The sequence below is a fragment of the Trachurus trachurus genome (genome assembly GCF_905171665.1).
Source record: "Trachurus trachurus genome assembly, chromosome: 19".
Lineage (NCBI taxonomy): Eukaryota > Metazoa > Chordata > Actinopteri > Carangiformes > Carangidae > Trachurus > Trachurus trachurus.
The window spans coordinates 20,186,432-20,205,793 of NC_139913.1; the positions used below are offsets into that span (position 1 = coordinate 20,186,432).

A 19,362-nucleotide genomic window follows, 5' to 3' on the forward strand; every position below is an offset into this window, starting at 1 on the left:
GAGACTGGTCGCTTTAGTTTTCTTTATATATATATATATATATATATATATAGAGAGAGAGAGAGAGAGAGAGAGAGAGATTTTTTTTTTTACCTTTCAGTGCTTATCTGCAACGAGACAGTTTGTTCACAGCAGAACCACACACCCACTTTTCATCATTTGTGTGTTGGGATGCACAAGATGTTTAGGTTGCCATAGGAACGTCTTGGATAAGTGTTGAGAGATGTTGCGTTTCTGTGTTTTTCCTCAAAAGATCCAGCGGGCTGTGTGTGTGTGCCAGCAGCAGGAATGGCGTTGTTGTGTGTTTGAGCTCATGTCTCATTCTTTCCACCACTGCTGCCAAAAGTCAAGTATCCAGACTCCCTCTGACCTTTGAACCAAAGCTCCTGTCACAAGTGCTGCTAATTTAAGCCCTGAAAACATGTTGAACTAAGTGTTTCAAAGTACAGTAATCCTTTTCGTTTGTTTCATCACAACAAAGTAAAAGGAGAGAAAGATTTTCATTCTGGTATCACAAATAACCACCCATGAATTAAACTAGAGGTCACTAATAGGTGATCTGAATCTATACCCACAATCATAACTTGGAAATCCTTGAGAATTATTACACTGTGAAAGAACGTCTCTATAGTAACTGGCATAGTTTTTCCAGCTGGTCACATGATGCTTCTCAGCCAATCAATCGGTGCGACAGGAGTCGTGTTTGAGATCCACTTAGAGGAGAAAGATGAGATGAAAGAATGAGCGAAGAAAGTGGTTTTAAAAGAGGAAAGGAGAGAGAGAGAGAATGTAAATATCTGGAAAGGAATTCACAAAAAAAAGATGAAGCAGGGGAAGTCAAGCTGCACTTTTATTACATGTTTGGCAGAAATTAAGCACTTTGTTTTAAAATACACATTTACTCAGAAGCTCTTTATTCTGTAGGTCTAGTAGCCCTTTTCTTGAAATGAGAGAACATATTATTATTATGAATGCTATCATGTGTATCTACTGTGTGTAACATCACCAACAGATGAAGTATCTCGATGGTGTTTGACACAGACGCTGCTGTGCATCATACCCAGAGCACTGAAGGAACTGTTATAACCTTGAGAATAAAGTGGCGAAATCAATGGTCTCAAAATACACACAGGTAATTTGCTGCAGTAGCGTGGCATTTTCAAGCTGCCGTCACATGGAAACAACATTTATTGCACATTTATAATCTATATAACATTAAACGAACATGGCACAATGATATATACAACTCCTGATGGCGCAGTAACAGTGTAAACATTCAAGACAAACAAACCCTACCACATACTTATCTGCGTGATTAAAAGTACAACGTGCATTGGGAATACTGTGAGGAATAAAAATGTATCTGTACATTTTATGTAACAGGAAATGATTTTAAAACGTAAGCTTGTGTGTTTAGTTGTGCACAGATTTAACTACCGCAGTGACAGTGGTTACAGGGAGCCGTGTCACTTCCCACCACAAGAGGGCGTGATTGGTCAAATTTAACTCAAAGTCCCCCACCTCACTCCCGTAGATCACTGTAGGAGTTGCTAGAATGTCGGTTCTCCAGTCTGAAGCAGATTTAAGGACATTTAACGTCTAACATGCTCTTTTAAATCAACCCAAAATATCTTGAGTCCAACCTTTGTGTTTTGACAAAGCCTGGTCATTGTTTCTCACCTCATTCTAAAGCAGAACCACGTGGCAGCGGCACACCTGACCGTTCTCGCTCATACACAGTTCAGTGTAGTTCAGACTCAGAGTCCCTCTTTAATGGGATGTGTCAGGCCATGGAAGGACTGCTGTGCTGCCGCTTGATCATCCGTGCAGCTATGAGCAGCAGCACGCCGGTGAGGAGCTCCAGGCCGTAGGAGAGCCAGGCCATGTCCAGGGACCAGCCGAACGAGGTGTGAACTTGGGCGAGGCTCTCAGGCCCCACCAGCCTCTCTGTCTCTACCAAGGCCTGGTTGGAGTAGATGATGTAGAGGCTCACGCCACACAGGGTCAGCAGACCTGGAGAGAGGTGCAACACACACAAATACACAGTATTAAAGCAGTGCTGGGTTTCCAAACTTACATTACGGAACATTAAGAGTTTGGGGAGGCCATAAGTGTGCTTTAAAGGGATAGTTCAACATTTTGGCAAATTGGCCCATTGCCATAATCGCTATAGTCATAGCAGTAGGTTCGTTACCTTTAATTGTCGGTGTAAGCTATTTTTAGAACGGCGGAGCAGAGCCGCGAGCTGCTCAGAGCTATAGGACTACGGAGGCTAAAGGAATTTCTTGGTTTCCCTCATCAAATTCATCAAATACAAAATACAAAAACTCCAAAATGCTTTCGTGGACAAGTTGTGACCTGCACAATCACCACGCTATGAGATAACGGAACGTTACGAAACGGAGCCGTTTTCGAGGTAAATACAGGGTAAATACAGAGTCTGCTTGCTGAAAAACTGTCCCTGAACGCGTTTTGGAGTTTTTGGATTGAAATTCCTTTAGCCTCCATAGCATAGCTCTGAGCAGCCTGCTGCTCCGCTCTGCCGTTCTAAAAACAGCTTGCACTGACAATTAAAGATAACGAACCTACTGCTATGACTATAGCAATTATGGCAATGGGCCAATTTGCCAAAATGTTGAACTATCCCTTTAAAATTAAAATTGGATTGTGAAAAAATATTGTAAATTCTTTTATGATTAAAACAAGGTTTCATTCGTCAATCACCATAGACACATTTCCACCCAGCAGATGATATCATCTTGTCAGATCATGACCTACTGTTCTTCATTATAAAATCACTGTGTTATTGTTATCTAAAAATCTTAATGTCAAGGCCTTCTATTCATTATGAAACTTTTTGTACGTATTTGTGTTTTTACGCACAAGCAGGCAGGAACTCGACACATGCTGGCACTGTACTCTAGCAATTACAAAGAGGAAATTCACCTCCAGTCAGAGCTTGTGCTGAGAGCTTATCAATAAAACCAATAACATGAAGCCATTAGCTACCCAAAATCTCATATTGTGAGACACAGGAAACACATTGACGCACGTATTGTCCTCTTACACAACATCCAAGCCTACGGAGAATAGACCGAGACAGACACACACCCACACAGTCCTCACAACTTCCATAGTGTTGCTATTGGAAACCCTTTTAACTTTGACGGCTTGCGACTTGTTTTAAGGGGATGCAAGTGGAGCGCAGAGGCTACCCAGGGTGGGACTAATAATCATTTTATTACAATTACACCCAGGGGTGCTCAGAGAATGATGAGGAAGCTACATCTGATGTCTCATTTTTATGTAGTTCATTGTGGAGGGCAGTGAGGCAGAGAGACACAACCAATAGAGAGAAAAGCAGAAACTGCATCATATACTACACATGTAGCCACATGCAGGAAGGACGACTACTACTAAAACTGAAATAAACAGCTTTGATATTTTCATTTTATTCATGTCATTTGTCTAAGCGACCCCCCAAAAAAATAAATGGTAGCAGACAGTTTCTTGAATGTGAAGATTTGCTGATTTTCTTTAACTTCAGGAAAAATGAATGTTTAGATTTCACAGACAGTCGAGCAAACAAGACGGCAGCTTTTGAACTGGACTTCTGAGCTAAGCTAATGGCGTGACTCTACAGACATTAGTAAACAATTACTGGATGATTGAAACCTTCTGGTGGTCCTCTGATTTTTCATTTAGTCAAAATGCAAATTAATCTAATTTGCTTGATGACTCAAACCCTTAAAATGACATTCAGCCTCAGCAATCATTAGCATGTTAACATGCAAAGTTTATTAGCTAAACCTGACCAACAGAAGACATAACATGCTAGTCGCAATAGAAATATATGGTAAGATTATGATAAGATAAGAAGTATACTACAGAACATAAAAAGGATAAATAGATCATTATAAAACTACTGCCGGTCTGCCACATAGCACTAGCCTAGTGGTGAAAAGCTCCACTGGCCCAGACAGCACATCAATCACAAGCTAAACAAACTCGTGTGAGAATCATTGCTCACCTAGAATAATTATATATGCACTTATATTTAGAACAAGGCAGCCTGGATGATTATGTAACTGTTTTAATGGCCCCTGGGCAGCCCGGGTACCTGTCAGATCAAGATGTTGCCAACTTTGGTAATGATTTCTTTCCCCCCTAAGACTTTACCTAACACTGCAGTCCGCAAGCTTTTTTAAGTGAACCGAAAGTTTTATATCCGACGAAACTTATTCAACCCAAAATGAACTTTTGCATTCAGTCCACTTCTGCTTCATTTATTCCCAAATCATCTTTTTTTCTTTTGGCTGCAGCTTGAAACTCAGGTTATGGAAGACAAGGACATTGGCTTTGGATGGTTCAACAAAGATGCACAGGTGGCAAGGAAAGTGGGTGAGCACTTGAATGCAACACAATCTTAATTTGGCCTCATTTCTTTCTGTGGGATAAACAAGTCTTAAAAGAGGATTGGCATTTAATAGAGGAAGTCGAGGAAAGCAGCTATTAGAGGACCCAGTGGAGGTGATCGGAGATACTCCGGAGAGAAAACTGTGGAGCGTCGTATAGCTCAGTGGGCTGAGCAGGCGCTCCATCTACAGAACCTTTAGGCATCAATGCAGTGTCGAAGAGAGAGAGAAAACTGTGAGCTTGAGTGTGCGAGGTGTATGCTTTTTTTTGTCTGAACTCTTCTCTTTTTTGTGGCTCATGTCCTTCATTATAATACCAGTACATTTTAACCCCCTCATCTCTCATGGACTTAGAAATCCACTGCTGCACTGTCCGGTCCCTAGTTAATTAGTTCATTAGTTAGTTAGTCATAATTAGTCACAATATGTTTGTTTTTTTGGCTTCACTCACTTGAATCAAGAGGAGGGTGGTGTCATTTACAGTATATTAATGAAATTATATCACATATTTTTGCTTTTGTCATAAACATGAATTGGTTTTCAGTTGGGACTTGGTGAATGTTCTCATTTTAGAGCAAAGCTTCCTCAGAATATCAGTTAGACTGAAACTGATGAACACGGGAAGAGATGATACGACTCTGCAGGGAGCGCACACAGACACTTATTGGGCTGTTTAATGGTTGATGAGGAAAGTCACTGCAACATGAGAGCGAAGACAGAACAAAGCAATTAACAGGGAAATTCAGGTTATCTGTCGTGTGTGTGTGTATTTCTCTCCTGATCAAACTTTTGTCATGTCATAAGGTGTCATGTTACTCACACGCTCATCATCTGACTGCGTGAACATACAATTCTCAATTTCAGTTGGGGTTTATCAACATAATACATCATGACCGAGGAGGATGCGCTCAGAGCAGCAGAGCGCTCGGACAACAAGCGAGGGACCGCAAAGAAAGAAAGAGACGCCTGGCTTTGAGTGAGGATGGGATATTTTAAGTCAGACAGTCAACAAGTTCACAAGATGACTCCAATCTAATTCGAGCCTTTATTCCATTCCACACATTACCATGTGCTGCTTATTACTGGGAGACTATAAAGGGTCTTTCTAACTAAGTGTTTATCTATCACAAGGTCCTCTTTATGGAGGTCATAAGGCGTTGGCAGGAGAGCATCCAAGAAATCCAAAAGGAAGAGCTCTGCCAGATGCTCAGGCGCTACGTTTATGCACGGACAAATAACTTGATTACTGTAAATACCCAGATTAACATAATAGCGTTGACATGGTTAGCAGTAATTTAGCTCTGCCAGTAACCCAAATTTACATGATATCCTAGATAGTAAAATAATTATCAGGTCGGGTGTGTGGCAGCATAGACGGAGCAGGAACATATTAGGCCAAAGAAAGGTGTCTGATGTTTTTCTTGTTGGTATTAATCCATATGACGGTTTCGCACAAGCGCATACTGTTTTAGCTGCGACACAAACACCTTCTTAATTCTTTTTTTTGCAAAAAGCTAGAGCTGTTTGTCCATAACTACCAGCTCCAAGCCTCTCATTTCTGTTTTCCAAACACACATCTTATTAAGTTTATTTTGTGACACAGATTCAAAAAATACACCAAAAAACAAACAGGACTCTGGTGTGTAAACAGCAAATTTAATTTGAAAGACTGACAATTAATCCAGCTCTGTTAACTGCAGTCTGCTTGCTCTGATTATGACCTTAAGTTGGATCAGATAATCGGGTTAACGTGTTACCTGGCAGCTGCAATATTTGGACTGTTGTCTTAACCTTGTTAGGCAGTGGACATGGCTTTTTTTGTATTGAGTTAGCAACATTTTCTGTCAGCTCTTTTACATCGACGCTGGTTTCTTCAACCTCAGTCCAAACGTCTGCTCACAGTAACCGTCAATGTGATAAAGGCTAGGATGGGAACTTTTTCATTTGAATGACGACAGATTGTAAGAAGTCGTGTCATTTGAGATGTAACGACAACATGTTAGCTGAGCATTTGCATAGGCATGATTTTTCATTCCTAGTTTATTGGGGTTATTTTTATGTACATCTTTGGGCTTTTTGCCTTTATTTGATTGTATAGTTGAGAGAGACAGGAAATGGGGAGGGAGAGAGAGGGGGAACACGCAGCAAAGGGCCACACGATGCAGGATTCGATCCGGGGCCAGCTGCAATAAGGACTATAGCCCAGCTATAGCTTCTGCCCACTGAGCCACCTGACACCCCTTTTAACAGTTTTGTAAAGTATTGTGGTTAAAGGGCCATTCATACGTTTTCTTATGTTATCAGGAGTAGGTGGTAGTGATTGTCAGTAGACAAGGACATCTTTGCGTTTACAGGACAAAAGGCCACAGCGAGTCACAATGAAAGTGATGAGCTAACCCTAAAGGAAAGACGGAATGAAAATGGAAGCAAAACAGTTTATGTTAGAGTTTCCTTCCACTGGTGGAAATAGCTTTAGGTGAGGAAAGGAATGAAGCTTGATACTAAATCACAACGTTTCTTCTTGACTGGTAAGCACACAGCTGTTAATGCTAACGCTTTGTAGCAATAGCAAAACTAAGAATTAGCTCCCTTCACTTACTTCACCATCAGCCTTGGGTTTCTGGTGTAACGGCAGATATCATATCTTGAGCAAGACTTCTGTTACAAGAAAGTAAAGACGTTTTAACAAATTAACATCAAGCATTTGTTGAATATGAGGAGTTCCCACTGATGCTATTGTGATATTAAAGAGATATTTTTCTTTTACAGCTTCTTAAAGACACACAGTCTGCTTTGTTAAATATTTTATATTCTACATTTATAAAATATTTTTATTTTTATTTACAAGTTATTCTCATCTGTCTCGATGTGAAATTACAGGCTGTGTATATAAATACATTATGTAGCTTGGATAGATGCAAATTTGCCTTGCAGTTGTTTCCAAAGCAATTTTGCCTCACTGTTGTTCCTCCCCACAGACCAGTAAAAGCTCTCATGAACCATCTGACAGAGTACAGGATGAAGAACTTCTGATGTAACAGAAGCAACTGCAGCTAGACACACACCAAAACACACACACACACACCAGGACATTCATGCATACTTAACCAATATGGCCAAATCAAAGAGACAGACCTGGGTGGTAATAAACTTCAGTCCCTTCAGCCACATGAGGTCAATAACTATAACTGAGGTCAATTTCAGCCGTGCACATAAAGTGCTCCCGCCTGCCTGCATTAACCACATGGCCCTGCTTTACTGCCGTATTCCTGTTAGACATAAAGTCCACCAGATATATAGCGCTTTGCATTTTCTTCTGTAATGCAATCAGAGTGGTTTTGATTGTTTCATTTTTGTGTTTTAGATGTGAACAACTTAAACTAAATGCAAACTTTACTCACAAAGGGACACAGCTATTTGTAATCTTGAATCAATATACGTATATAAAACTGTGAGACTCTGAGACTATTACCATATTCTTATTCATAGTGGTGCGTGATCAAATAAATGTATTAAAATTTTAAAGCAGTGGGGGAACTTTTTTATGCACTGCCGGCACTGCCATTATATAGCACTGTGATAAAATGTGGTTTAAACTGTAAATGTGCACAGAGGTTTAGTGGAGACTTATTTCACCTGCATCCTGTTCCTCATCACACACACACACAGCCACTGAGTGTTGGAACAATCAACCGCTCACTCACTGCTTAATTTAACACTGAGGTAAATGGTGCACAGCAGAACTGTGTGGGAACAGAGCTCTCGTACTATTACTACTTACTATAAGTTATTGTGTAACATCACCTTTCCTACAACTTAGTGAGAACAGTGGAGAGAGACTCTACTATCTATCTCTAAACTCATCTAAGTATTGCCAATAGTAATAAAGGGACTAGTATTTCTGATTAGTCTTAATGCACGAGTGCCACTGACCACTGTAGTATATAAATAATGTCATTGTCAAACACACAGGTGAAACAGCAAGACCTGAGCAATCCTCCGCTGAAGATCATAGACCCGGTGACAAATGACAAAAAAAAAAGACCTAAAGGAAGTGAAGCTCAACTTACTGCAGATGAAGAAGTAGCAGGCCGTGCTGGAGAGGAGGACGGGGCTCCGAGCCAGGGAGCTGACCAACCCGCAGATGCCACCAAAGAGCAACAGGACCAGGCTGAGAGGAAGCACCACCACTATAGCACTGTGCATGTCTGTGTAACAGATGGATTATAGAGCATGTGGAATCATGAGTGTCTTGATACTGAAACTTCATTAGCAGAGTATGTGTTGAGGATGAGCCCAGGGTTTCATTAAAGAGGAGACTTACTCAGCATGTGCACCTCAGTCTCAGAGTACCTGGAGTAGTCAGCTTTGAAGGAGTCAATAAAGCCTGCGTGTCTCTTCCCACCTGGATGAGAAGAACAACTAAGTTACATCCTACATATCTGCAGTTTCCCTCCATCACTAATTGGCGGCTCATAGAAAAACCATAACCTGAACAGGCGATAAATCTGAATCATGACATAAAAGTTATGGGGAAGTAGGACCCTCACCTTCGTTGATGGTCCACAATCCCGAGCGCGAGCTCATGTCCTCGAAGTCGCTGGTGTTCCCGCCGGGGTTCATCTGGATGATGTACCAGTAGTCGGTACCGAGGGAAGTCGCCAAAAAGGCGAAGCTGAGGATCCCACAGATGCCCGCGGTGATCACCAAACATCCAAAGGTCACCTTCATCCTGCACAGGCGAAGGTTTAACTCACGCATACCGGTGACGGCTGTAAATATGATGGATGCCCCAGGCTCCCGGGTTTACGCGCTCATCGCTGGATGTGAGGATTCAATCACCCGGTGAGCTCCGTCTGCGCCAGAACCACAGAGCAGCTTCTCCAAAAGCTTTTGTCCCTGTCGAGGCGATAACTGCGACCTACAGGATGGAGACTGGGCTCTACTGGAGTCACAGAGCGGCACGAGGATGTCAACAGTAACAGCTTCTGTTTGGGAGGGACTTTATTTTATTACCGAGGCGCGCGCCGCGCGTCGACGTAGCACATCACATGGAGTACAGGAGGACTGAGTAACAATGGCAACTTGCATCCCACATTTCCAGTACTAGTGCAACAGATTGCAAAATGACGGTTATATACATCTTCAATCTAAAGCATGAAACGCACCCCAGTGACACAGAGGGAGCTGATTTGATCTTACTGGTGGTATATGTCAATTATATATTGCTTTATGCTCCCATTACCTACTGATGACTTGCTGTCACCGACTTTTTTTTATTTAAGTAAATAATAGGAGGCACCTCTGTAAAGGAGGGATACAGGGATGGTCCACAGTAGCTGCCCCCCCATGGGATTAGTCTGTTGCCATGGCCAAATTGGTGTCCTATAGAGTTATGGTAGACAGCCAGTGCAGCTATAATAAGCACCTAGACCAAGAATGGAGATTTGGCAAAGATGTACACGATTTTAATAAGGAGAGCCAAGGCAACACCTGGAAAAATGAAACACTGAGGTCAATGTCATCCGTCTCCCGTCTTAATACTCAGACTCACTTATGTTGCACATCAGTAAATTTCCAATCACTATGCACCCCCCCCCCAAAAACAACGAACAAACAAAAAAACAATCACACCATATAGAATAACTAAAAAGAACAAGTTTAATGGTTTGAAACAGATCACGTGAAAAACAGACAACATTAAAAACTGACATATATAGAGAAGGAGACATGAAAGAAACATAGAAAGCCAACCACAGTCTCTCGCACACCAACCATTTCATTCGTCAACAGACATTCACTGTCACTCCTCCCCCATGGCCGTCTTGATTATTTCTGCTCTTCTCACTTTAGCCGCCTCTTCAAATTTGGTGACAGCATCATTACAGGTTTTGTTCTGCAAACGAGGGAGGGAAAATCTTAATCAGGACTAATGACAAGGTGTAATTTTCTCACAGGAACTTATTATGGTTCTGTCGATGTTAATCTTGCTCAGCAATTTAGTCACTTGCCAAAAACGCCCACAGATCGAAAAGGCACCAGACAAGATTACAAAAAAGATCAAATTTACTTCTAATTTACTTGCATGGGACTTGTACAACTAAGCTGTAAATCTGAAAGTTATGGAGTCATCCTAAATACGTACAATGATGAACTTGTGCCTCTCCTTCTGTAGTTTGAAGAATTCCTCCACAGTGAGATCCTCTACTTTCTTCTTCAGGGTGATAAAGTTGCAGGCTGCTGAATGCGATTTGTGCTCCTTTCTGCAAAGGAAACAACACACTGATATTACATATTACACTGTGCCCACAAACACAGGGAGGGAATGTATATTGTATAGTGGACAACCGCAACAGTTACACACTGATTCAAATAACCTAAATTCAATGACCATGAATATAAAACCACAAAGAATTCAGATAGTTGATGCCTGAAGTGTTGTTGTATCAGACACAGCCACTGCAAAATTATGTAACACAAAGAAGGTACCGGTAAGTGGAAAAATCTCACTCCAACAGTGAACAGTGGTGCGATGGTCACAAATAAACTCTTAAACCAAAAGACTTTTAAGTGATCACTTACATATGCTTGAAAACATTTATAGACTCAAAGTGTTGTGTTTGAAGTCTCCAGCTCTCCACTGCAATAAATCAATTCAACAAACTAACCTTTACTCTTGTTTAAAACTGTAGAGTACTTCAGCCAGCGCAGCCAGTCAAAGAGGAGGAATGAGACGGATAAACTTTGAGCTATTTTTAGCCATTTCAAAGTGTGTTGGGTGGATGTACATGTGAATCACTTTGGAAAGGCCTGGCCAAATGTGTGTGTAATTCAGTTCAGAGTTTTAAAAGCACTCCATTGATTTCAGACATAAAAGAACAAGTTTATTAGTCACATGGAGTAAAATTGAAGACGGGAAATAACCTGGACAATGTCTTTAACACAGAGTCTCTGTGTGTGTTAAAACGGCACATGGATTTTAAAATATGCAGCCGATTATCAATGTGATAAGATCGAAAAAATGTGCTATTGAGTTGCATTATAAAAAAAACTAATCCATCATTTTCCAGCATGTTGCTAGTTCTCTTTGCCAATGGTTTATCAAATGGACTGTTCACCTCTTGCCGTAAAATATTGCAGTTCTTCCTTAACAGTGCCTTTTGTCTTTTGAGCCTGCTAAATCATATTATTTTGGTGCACCTCCCTAAATCTCTTGAGGATTGGACTAATTCAAATTAGATAAGATTAAATTAATGAGACAAAAAGCTGCATAGATCTCTTGTCTTTTTATTCGGCTTTTTGACACATGAGCCCAATAAATAATGTTGTTATCTTACTCTGGATCATCCTCGGGCTCCCAGCCCTCCAGCTCTTTGAGGCAGTAGAAACACATGGCGATGTCCGGGCTGTTGTCTGAAGGGGTGTGAATGAAGCCAGCTTTGGCCATCTGGAAAAAACAAGTGAACAATGTGACATTTTTGCACTATTAACTGACTGAAAATTATTTACTTTCATTGCCAACTGATAAGTCACAGAAAAAAAAATCATTAACTATTTTGATGATAAATTGCTTCAGCACAAAACATTTCCTAGTTGCAGCTTGTCAATGGAAACAATTGCTGCTTTTCTCCCTTTTATTTTTTATTGCATCGAATTTCAGCGTATTTGTCTGTGAGAGAAAACAACCTCTGAAGATGTCAGACATTTTATTGAGCAAATGATTAAGGAAGAAAAGGGATATGTGAATTCTATGCAAACTTTATGTGTATTGACACCACACTAACAAATAGTGAGGATATTAAACAAACTATCACAAATCTAACAAATTGAGTTCAGGTTTCCAAGCAGGGCTGTCTGTTTTCTGCAGCCTTTTACATAGGATATGGATTCACCTGAGACACAATATCAGAACAGAGGAAAAAATCAATAAAGTGTATGATGGATTGTGACTGATACGGTGTGGTCTAAGATCCCTGTGTCATCACCCACTCACCTGCTTTAATATGCTGTATTTACTTGATGAACCTGAAGCTCAAATCATGATTTCTTATAACAAGTAAATATGCAAGTCTTTCCTGCCAGCAGCCATCAGACTCTTTAATACTGAAAAATAATGATTATTTCAGAGTTGCACACCTGCACTTGTACATTACACGATTGTTAATCCTGCACTAACTGAATTACTATGTTTTATGTCTCCTTACTTAATTTTATACAGATTTTGTTACTGTATCTTTAATATTATTGCTAACCTAAGTTATTTTATTGTCATATCGTATCTGCATTTTTTATTCTATTCTATTGGAGTTGCTGTGACACAATCATTTCCTGCAAAGGATATAAATTAGGAATAAAGTAACTTACTGTCATCTATCTACATTATTGTTGTCAGAGACAGCTCAGTCTGACACCGTGTTGACAGTGTGTGTTCAGGTGAAGTTAAGTTCTGACATGCCACCAATGTAACTCAAGTATCTCCATCAGAGCACAACTAAATCGGCTAAAGTTAACGTTACACCGTATTTCACACGAATACCGATGTTAGTTCGTTTTTCTAACTTCGGTGCTAACTGTTGTTGTGTTAGCTTAGCTTAGCTAGCTGAGCGGCGCTAGCTCTGGTTCAACAGTAAACGGTCTGTAACGTTCACTCACGTTCTCCGGGGTGCACATGCAGTCCTCGTCGAAAGGCCACCCCTCGAAGGTTTTCAGTCTGTTCTCATAAAAATACATCTTGATATCTTCTTCGGCGAGCAGTTCCATCGTGTTTAGTTTAGTTAAAATGTGTCTTTCAGTTCCGTTCAAATCTCTGCTACCACCTGAAAACAGCGAGCAGCAACAGGGCGCTTTCAAATTTCTGCCCGATGTTCGCTCCGGCTGCTCTGATTGGCCGACCGATGTTCGCTCCGGCTGTTCTGATTGGCCGACGGAGACTCACTCTCCTTCGGGGGGGGATGGACGACTTTGCAAGTACACGACTACGCCACCTATTGTTCGTCACCCAGCGGATTAATGGCACAAAATAAGACCAAACTACGAGCTCATTTTTTGTAACAGAGTGTATTTAAAAGAAAACAGGACACATTACCAGCTCGCTGCGCCCACACTTCGTATAAAAGTGCACATACGCTTCCATAACTTCGAGAGGAGCAGTGCATCCGCCACCAAACCTCCAGGCTTCCGTTTATTTTCATGGGTAATGTAGTTCTTTCTTATTATTGGTTCAAAACGTGATGCGCGGAATTTTGTAAGAACTCTATATCCTCTGTCAACATCCGGCTGAAGATTGTCTGGTTTAGTTTTGCCACTGTCTTTCACGTGTATTATTTATTTCTCTCTTTGTTGAAGGTTGAGCAGCTACATGCAGACGCCGCTTCCTCTTCTACGGTGTTGTGGTTATGGAAGGTCGGTGTGCTGTTGAAACTTGGACTGAGTTTGGTTCCTCAGGCTCGTCATCACACACACCGAGGATCAAGTTTGGTTTAAAGACAGATGTTTTCCTCTGCACTGGCAGCGACGAAGTTTATGTCTTCAATAGTCAAGAGAGAAAAATCACGGTAAGTTGTCTACTAACTGCAGCACTGCTGTACACACATCCACAGGTGGAGATACAGTCTCACATGTTAATTACTGTGTTATGTTGTTTTGTTGCAGGCTGTCCTCCAGTTTCCCGGTCCTGTGAGTGACCTGGTTGTCAGTCATGATAACCAGCTCCTCTATGTGTCATGTACTAGTGGAGTTTACTGTGTCAACTTGCCACCTCTGCTGTCTAAGTATGTACCCTGACATGCACAGCTCAAATGTAGTATTTACAACAATGCTAGTTCACAAATGCCTCATTCATTCATTCTCTCCTTTTTCACCCCTGCAGGGCTCCAAGCCTCTCAGTGGATGCATCCTCTGGCCCAGCTGAGCTAAAAATCTCCACTGACCGTCTTGTTGTTGGAGAAGAAGGTGTGTTATCCCTTCTCCTTATCGACTCTGTGCTCCTCATCCTGTCCCAGAGAGACGCGTCCTGGGTCCTGAGTCTGTACAAAACACAAAAACAAGTGCAGTCCAGCAGCTGTGAGTTGCTCAGTTCATTCAGTCTACCGCTGGTGTCAGCTGACACTCAGGGAAAGACAGGAGTCAGAAAGGGCCCAGTTCTGATTTGTGTCCATTCTGGTGAAACAAAATCCTCCTCTTCGTCATCAGAGACCACATTAGCAGACAATCATTTCTGCCTTGAACCTGTCCTCTTCAAACTTCTGTTTGGGATTGACGCAGCCCTCGCCAGATCACCAGTTGTCCTTTATGGCCTGCCAGATGGACGCCTGTGCTTCCTCCCTCTGCGTCTCCCAGGATCGCAGCTCAGAGTCCTGCATAGCCTGGAGCAGCCAGTCGTATTTGTGGGAGCATCTGTTGCCACAGAAACGGGTCCAGGACTTGCACAGTGTTTGGTGGCAGTGGGTGAACAAGGGAGAGTTTTGCTTATGAAGACTGACAAGGGAGGACCAGAGGGAGGGGCCAAAACAGCTGGATTTATTGAGGCCTGTGTGCCGGGGCCTGTGATGTGTGGCTTTGTAGATAAACACCAGCTCTACTACAGTTCTGGTTCAGACCTGCTGGTGCTGGATCTATCAGAGGGATCATCTGGGAGAGACGGCCAGGAAAGAAACGAGGAGACAAATAGCAGGACAGCTGCCACCATCCAGAGCCCCACCAGTTTAAACGTGTGTAGAGTCGTCGCCTTGGCTGCACCTGAACACAACACAACAGGTAAGTCAGGCCTAACACAAAGCTCTCCACTTTACAAAATACAGAGAGTTGAAGTTTGTGTGAGGTTTTGTCTGGTTTGATAAAGCAGTTGCAAACAGTGTCTGCAAATCAATCACAGTTTAAATTTCTTTTCTCATTTCTTTTCTGTGAAAGTAACATGCAGTGAAGGAAGCAGCTACAAACAGTTCATTCGAGGGCATCTTTGCTGAACAGCAAACTTTTTAAAGCAGAAATTCATCAAACTCACAGCCTCCTCCTCACACACACTTCAACTTTCACAGACGATATGAGAAAATATTACATTTCAAATTTCAACTGTGATTGATTTGCTGTCTTTGTATGATGATGGATACTTCATCAGCATCTTTAGTTTCATCCTAAATTAAATAAATCTGTTTGGAAAAAGTGCACAAGTTGCAAAGCGGACAACTGTAAAATATGACATAGTAGATAATTTAGTTGATTGATTTGATTGATTATAACTGGTGTGATAGGAGTATTTACCATCAAAGATTTGACGATTGTTTGTGGAAAACGCTCTTCAGTTCTGCAGCTGAGCCAACATGTTTGTTTCATTCTCTGACTTATCTCTGTCTTGTGTCCTAGTACCTGTCTCTGTGTGTTGTCTTTGTTTACCGTGGCGTGTATCACATCTCTGAAGATTACACTGTTTGCTCTGTTCAGGAGGAGCTGAGCTTCTGGGTCTGTCTGTCAGAGGGCAGCTCCAGAGGATTATCTTACCTGCAAGGAGAGAGGATGCAGGATTGTCCAATCTGCCTTCCACGCAGGTGGGCCGTGGCGTCAGAGATCTCCTGTCTGCCATCGGGGATGTTTGTGAAAGGTACGTGCAAAATGATTCCTCTTTGATTCAACTGACCACAGCTTTGGGTTGTGACACTTTACATCAGTGGTTCTCAACCTCTTCGGGGCACTGGACCCCCTATAAGACCCCTCTTGCCCCCCACCACTACCCAGGTGTGAGGTGGGGGGGGGGGAAAGACTGAGTCCCAAACAAATTTGACAGAATAGCCTTTTTTATTGTGTCATTGCATATTAATTAACGGTTCTGAAGGCAAATATTCCATTTCATAGCTGTATACCATCTTCCTGTGCGATATTTCACAATAAAAGCCCAATTATGATTGTTTACTTGCACTTGCACTCTTCTTGATTTCTAATTGATTTTTATATAACTATGTATACCTGTTGTGAAGCACATTGAGTCTGCCTTGTGCATGAAATGTGCTTTATAAATAAAGCTGAATTGAAAATTGAATTGAATTAAGAAATTAATGGAGACTGTCAACTGAAACGGGGGGCTCATAATTCGAAAAGGCCACAGGAAGTGTCGAGTTTGTAGTCATGGCGTAATGCAGTATATGTAACAAGACAAACAAGAATGAATCAAAAGCACCAAAATGTGGCTTCTTATAAAACTATGACCTATTTCCCATTAAAACATAAGGCAGTGGGAAAAATGCCAATTAGCTTAGCTTCTGCAGTTTAGGCAAAAATGATGGCTCAGTCCAGTCACTATTTTAGTTATAAGTTATGATAATGATAAATGTCTTTAAAGGTCACACAATAAAATGATATTTTATCGTTTTAAGAACCCCCTGTTGCAATTACACCAAGTACCACTAGGACTCTGAGAACCCCTGGTTGAGAAACACTGCTTTACAAGACCTGTTTGTTGTGTAAACTTCCTTTAGAGCATCTCTGCTGAAAACTGCCATCAAATCCAAAAACCAGATTCTGCGGCACATGAACCAGGTGCTCAACATCAGCTCCCTGCTGGTGACCAGTTCAGACGGCGAGGAGCATCCTCCCATGCAGGAAAGACAGATCAGATGTCATGCCACGACCCGGTGGAGCAAACTGCTCCAAAAGGACTCCCTGATCCTCACATGTGTCCTGGACAATTCAAGTCCTTATGTTTTGGAGCGCGGCTGGACACTGAGCATCTCTGTGTTTCCTCTTTCCTCCTCCTCCTCCTCCTCTGCTGAAGGAGGGCAGAGCTCCTCCACTGGTTTTTCATTCCCATTCCACAATCTCCATCCAGGGGAAACATTAGAAGTGTCACTGCCTCTTGCAGCTGCAGGCGACACATCGTTTCCGATGAGAGTAAACTGCTCACTCATCTTCTCACTCTCAAGTCTCCTGGGGGAGGAGGAGGAGGAGGAGGCAGCACAACTTCCTGGCTTCCAGAGGAGCTGTATAAGTCTGCCCTTGAACACACTGACAGTCGACTGGCTGCACGCCCTGCAGCTGAACGGTCCCGCATCCCATCCCATCAACAAAAACACCACATCTCAACCCAGCGACGGCATCCAAGCTTTTTTAAACTCACGCCGGACAAGGTGTGCGCGACGGGGGGCTGGAGGCGGAGAGAGCGCCTCGAAGGCTGAGCGGGAGCAGTATTCAGCCAGTGTAAGGGTGTCATCAGAGTTAGTGAGGGACACGCTGGTGTTAGATTTGGACCCTCAGGGGCCGAACATGGCCCCACAGAATCTCTCCCTCTCGTTGATGGACTGGCTGTTGTATGAAGGTCCTGGAGGAGTGAAGATAGGACACGAGAGAGACAAGACTGTCCTGAGCAGCTCAGCTGTCAGTGCCCGAGGTCCAAACGGAGACACAGTCAAACTGACCGCAAAAGAGGTAAAATATTACATTATTTAATATTAATACGTTTTGCTATAAAAACAAATGATCTGAACAAAGCAGATGAGTGTTGTATGATGCATCCTTCTTTCTACAGGTAAATACAGGAGAGGAGAGCACAGTGGAGGTTCACATCCAGAGCTCATCTATAGCAGCAGTGTGTGGACTGCACCACGCTGTGCTGAGCCGGATACAGGTACACACACACACACACACACACACATACAGTACACACGCCCATGCACAGTTTTTGCTTTTCTAGTATTTCAGAGAAACATACAGTGCGGGGGTTTTCTGATACTTCTCTACTCAGAGCTACAAAATTATAAATTACAGAAACAAACTGCTGTTGATCTTCTGCTTTAAATGGAGCTGCGGGAAGTTGATTAAAAAATGCACCCTCAAACCATGGCCAATAGCCATGGCTTCAAATCCAACACGCTCCTGCCTCTCCCCACTGCCATAAAGGCAAAAGAGAGAGGAGCCAGTTGTAGCTGGTTGGATGCTCTGCCACAATTTCTCCTTAAAATATAGTCCAGACTTCTAATTTCTGAGCAGCTTTAGCTCATTGTGATAACAACGTGGAGCATGAAATGAAGATGGACTCACAATTTAGTTGTTGGTATTTATTCTATTCCTCTGCCTTCATTAACAATTCATGCTGTGTGTGGCAGTGTGATTTGGTTTGATGATGGGGACTGAGAGACTTCAATCTTTTTTTCCACACAGACAACCTTTATTGTTTATAATCATTATATTCGAATCAGTATTATGGCTCTAGCAGCACCCACTTTCACTTCCACCTCACCAGGCTTGAAAATCCTGTGATATGTTCCTGCTTTTAGATGAAAAATGCATGAAAATAATTTTTATTTGAAATTCCGTTCTCCTTCTTTCATCTGTTGCTCCGGTCCTTGACACAGGCTCTGCTGCAGAGAGCTCCTGACAGAGCTGCTTCCACAAAGAGCGTCCAGAGTGCAGGTTTCAGACAGGCGCTGCAGCGAGCAGAGGTAAGACGACATAACATGATAACACACACTTAATTTGCAGCTGTTTTAGGCCACTGTGATATTTTTTTAAACCTGCTGAACCCATCTCTTAGAAGAACTCAGAGACGCTTCAGTCTAATGCATCTTAATGTTCTTTTCTTCTTTCTTTTCCTCCTCCACTCTCATCAGCGCCTGTTGCAGCAGATCCAGCAAAGTCGAATCTCAGGAGCGTTTGGCGTGGGCGTGTCCACAGGCCAGATGACCCGAACTCTTCTCAGTGTTTACAGAGAACTCAGAGAAAATCCTCTCCTTATAATTTAATACTTTTTTTTTCCTTTTAAACAAGCTTTCACACCTACCCTTAACCTTGTCCAAGTGTTCTATAGTGAGCAGTCATATCCATAATAATTGCTTATGTAAATATACTTTTGTATTTCTTTAAAGGGCTGTGAGAATTCCTGATGTGACCTTGTATAACTCATTATTATTATTTTTATTATTGTGCTATTGGACATATTCTACAGCTACAGATAAGAGTGGTT

General features: G+C 42.1%; 3 protein-coding genes across 3 annotated transcripts; 1 reads left to right on the forward strand and 2 right to left on the reverse strand.

Annotated features, from left to right (window-relative positions):
- Positions 1 to 1,783: 1,783 nt before the first annotated feature.
- Positions 1,784 to 9,146, reverse strand: tmem235b (transmembrane protein 235b; the record flags this gene model as incomplete). Its single annotated transcript, XM_083994310.1, has 4 exons — positions 1,784 to 2,013; positions 8,486 to 8,623; positions 8,740 to 8,820; positions 8,966 to 9,146. The coding sequence occupies 4 exons, from the start codon at positions 9,144 to 9,146 to the stop codon at positions 1,784 to 1,786; spliced, it is 630 nt and encodes a 209-aa protein (XP_083850436.1).
- Positions 9,147 to 10,179: 1,033 nt separating this feature from the next.
- On the reverse strand, positions 10,180 to 13,219 carry birc5a (baculoviral IAP repeat containing 5a). Its single transcript, XM_083993604.1, has 4 exons — positions 13,068 to 13,219; positions 11,753 to 11,862; positions 10,561 to 10,678; positions 10,180 to 10,311 (listed from the first exon to the last, which is right to left on the reverse strand). Exons 1-4 carry the CDS (start codon positions 13,173 to 13,175, stop codon positions 10,219 to 10,221), a joined length of 429 nt encoding a protein of 142 aa, XP_083849730.1. The 5' UTR covers positions 13,176 to 13,219; the 3' UTR covers positions 10,180 to 10,218.
- Positions 13,220 to 13,810: 591 nt separating this feature from the next.
- On the forward strand, positions 13,811 to 19,141 carry faap100 (FA core complex associated protein 100; the record flags this gene model as incomplete). The annotated part of the gene is made up of 8 exons (XM_083993988.1): positions 13,811 to 13,969; positions 14,067 to 14,185; positions 14,284 to 15,170; positions 15,855 to 16,011; positions 16,883 to 17,828; positions 17,929 to 18,027; positions 18,755 to 18,841; positions 19,010 to 19,141. The coding sequence occupies 8 exons, from the start codon at positions 13,811 to 13,813 to the stop codon at positions 19,139 to 19,141; spliced, it is 2,586 nt and encodes an 861-aa protein (XP_083850114.1).
- Between the last annotated feature and the right edge of the window lie 221 nt (positions 19,142 to 19,362).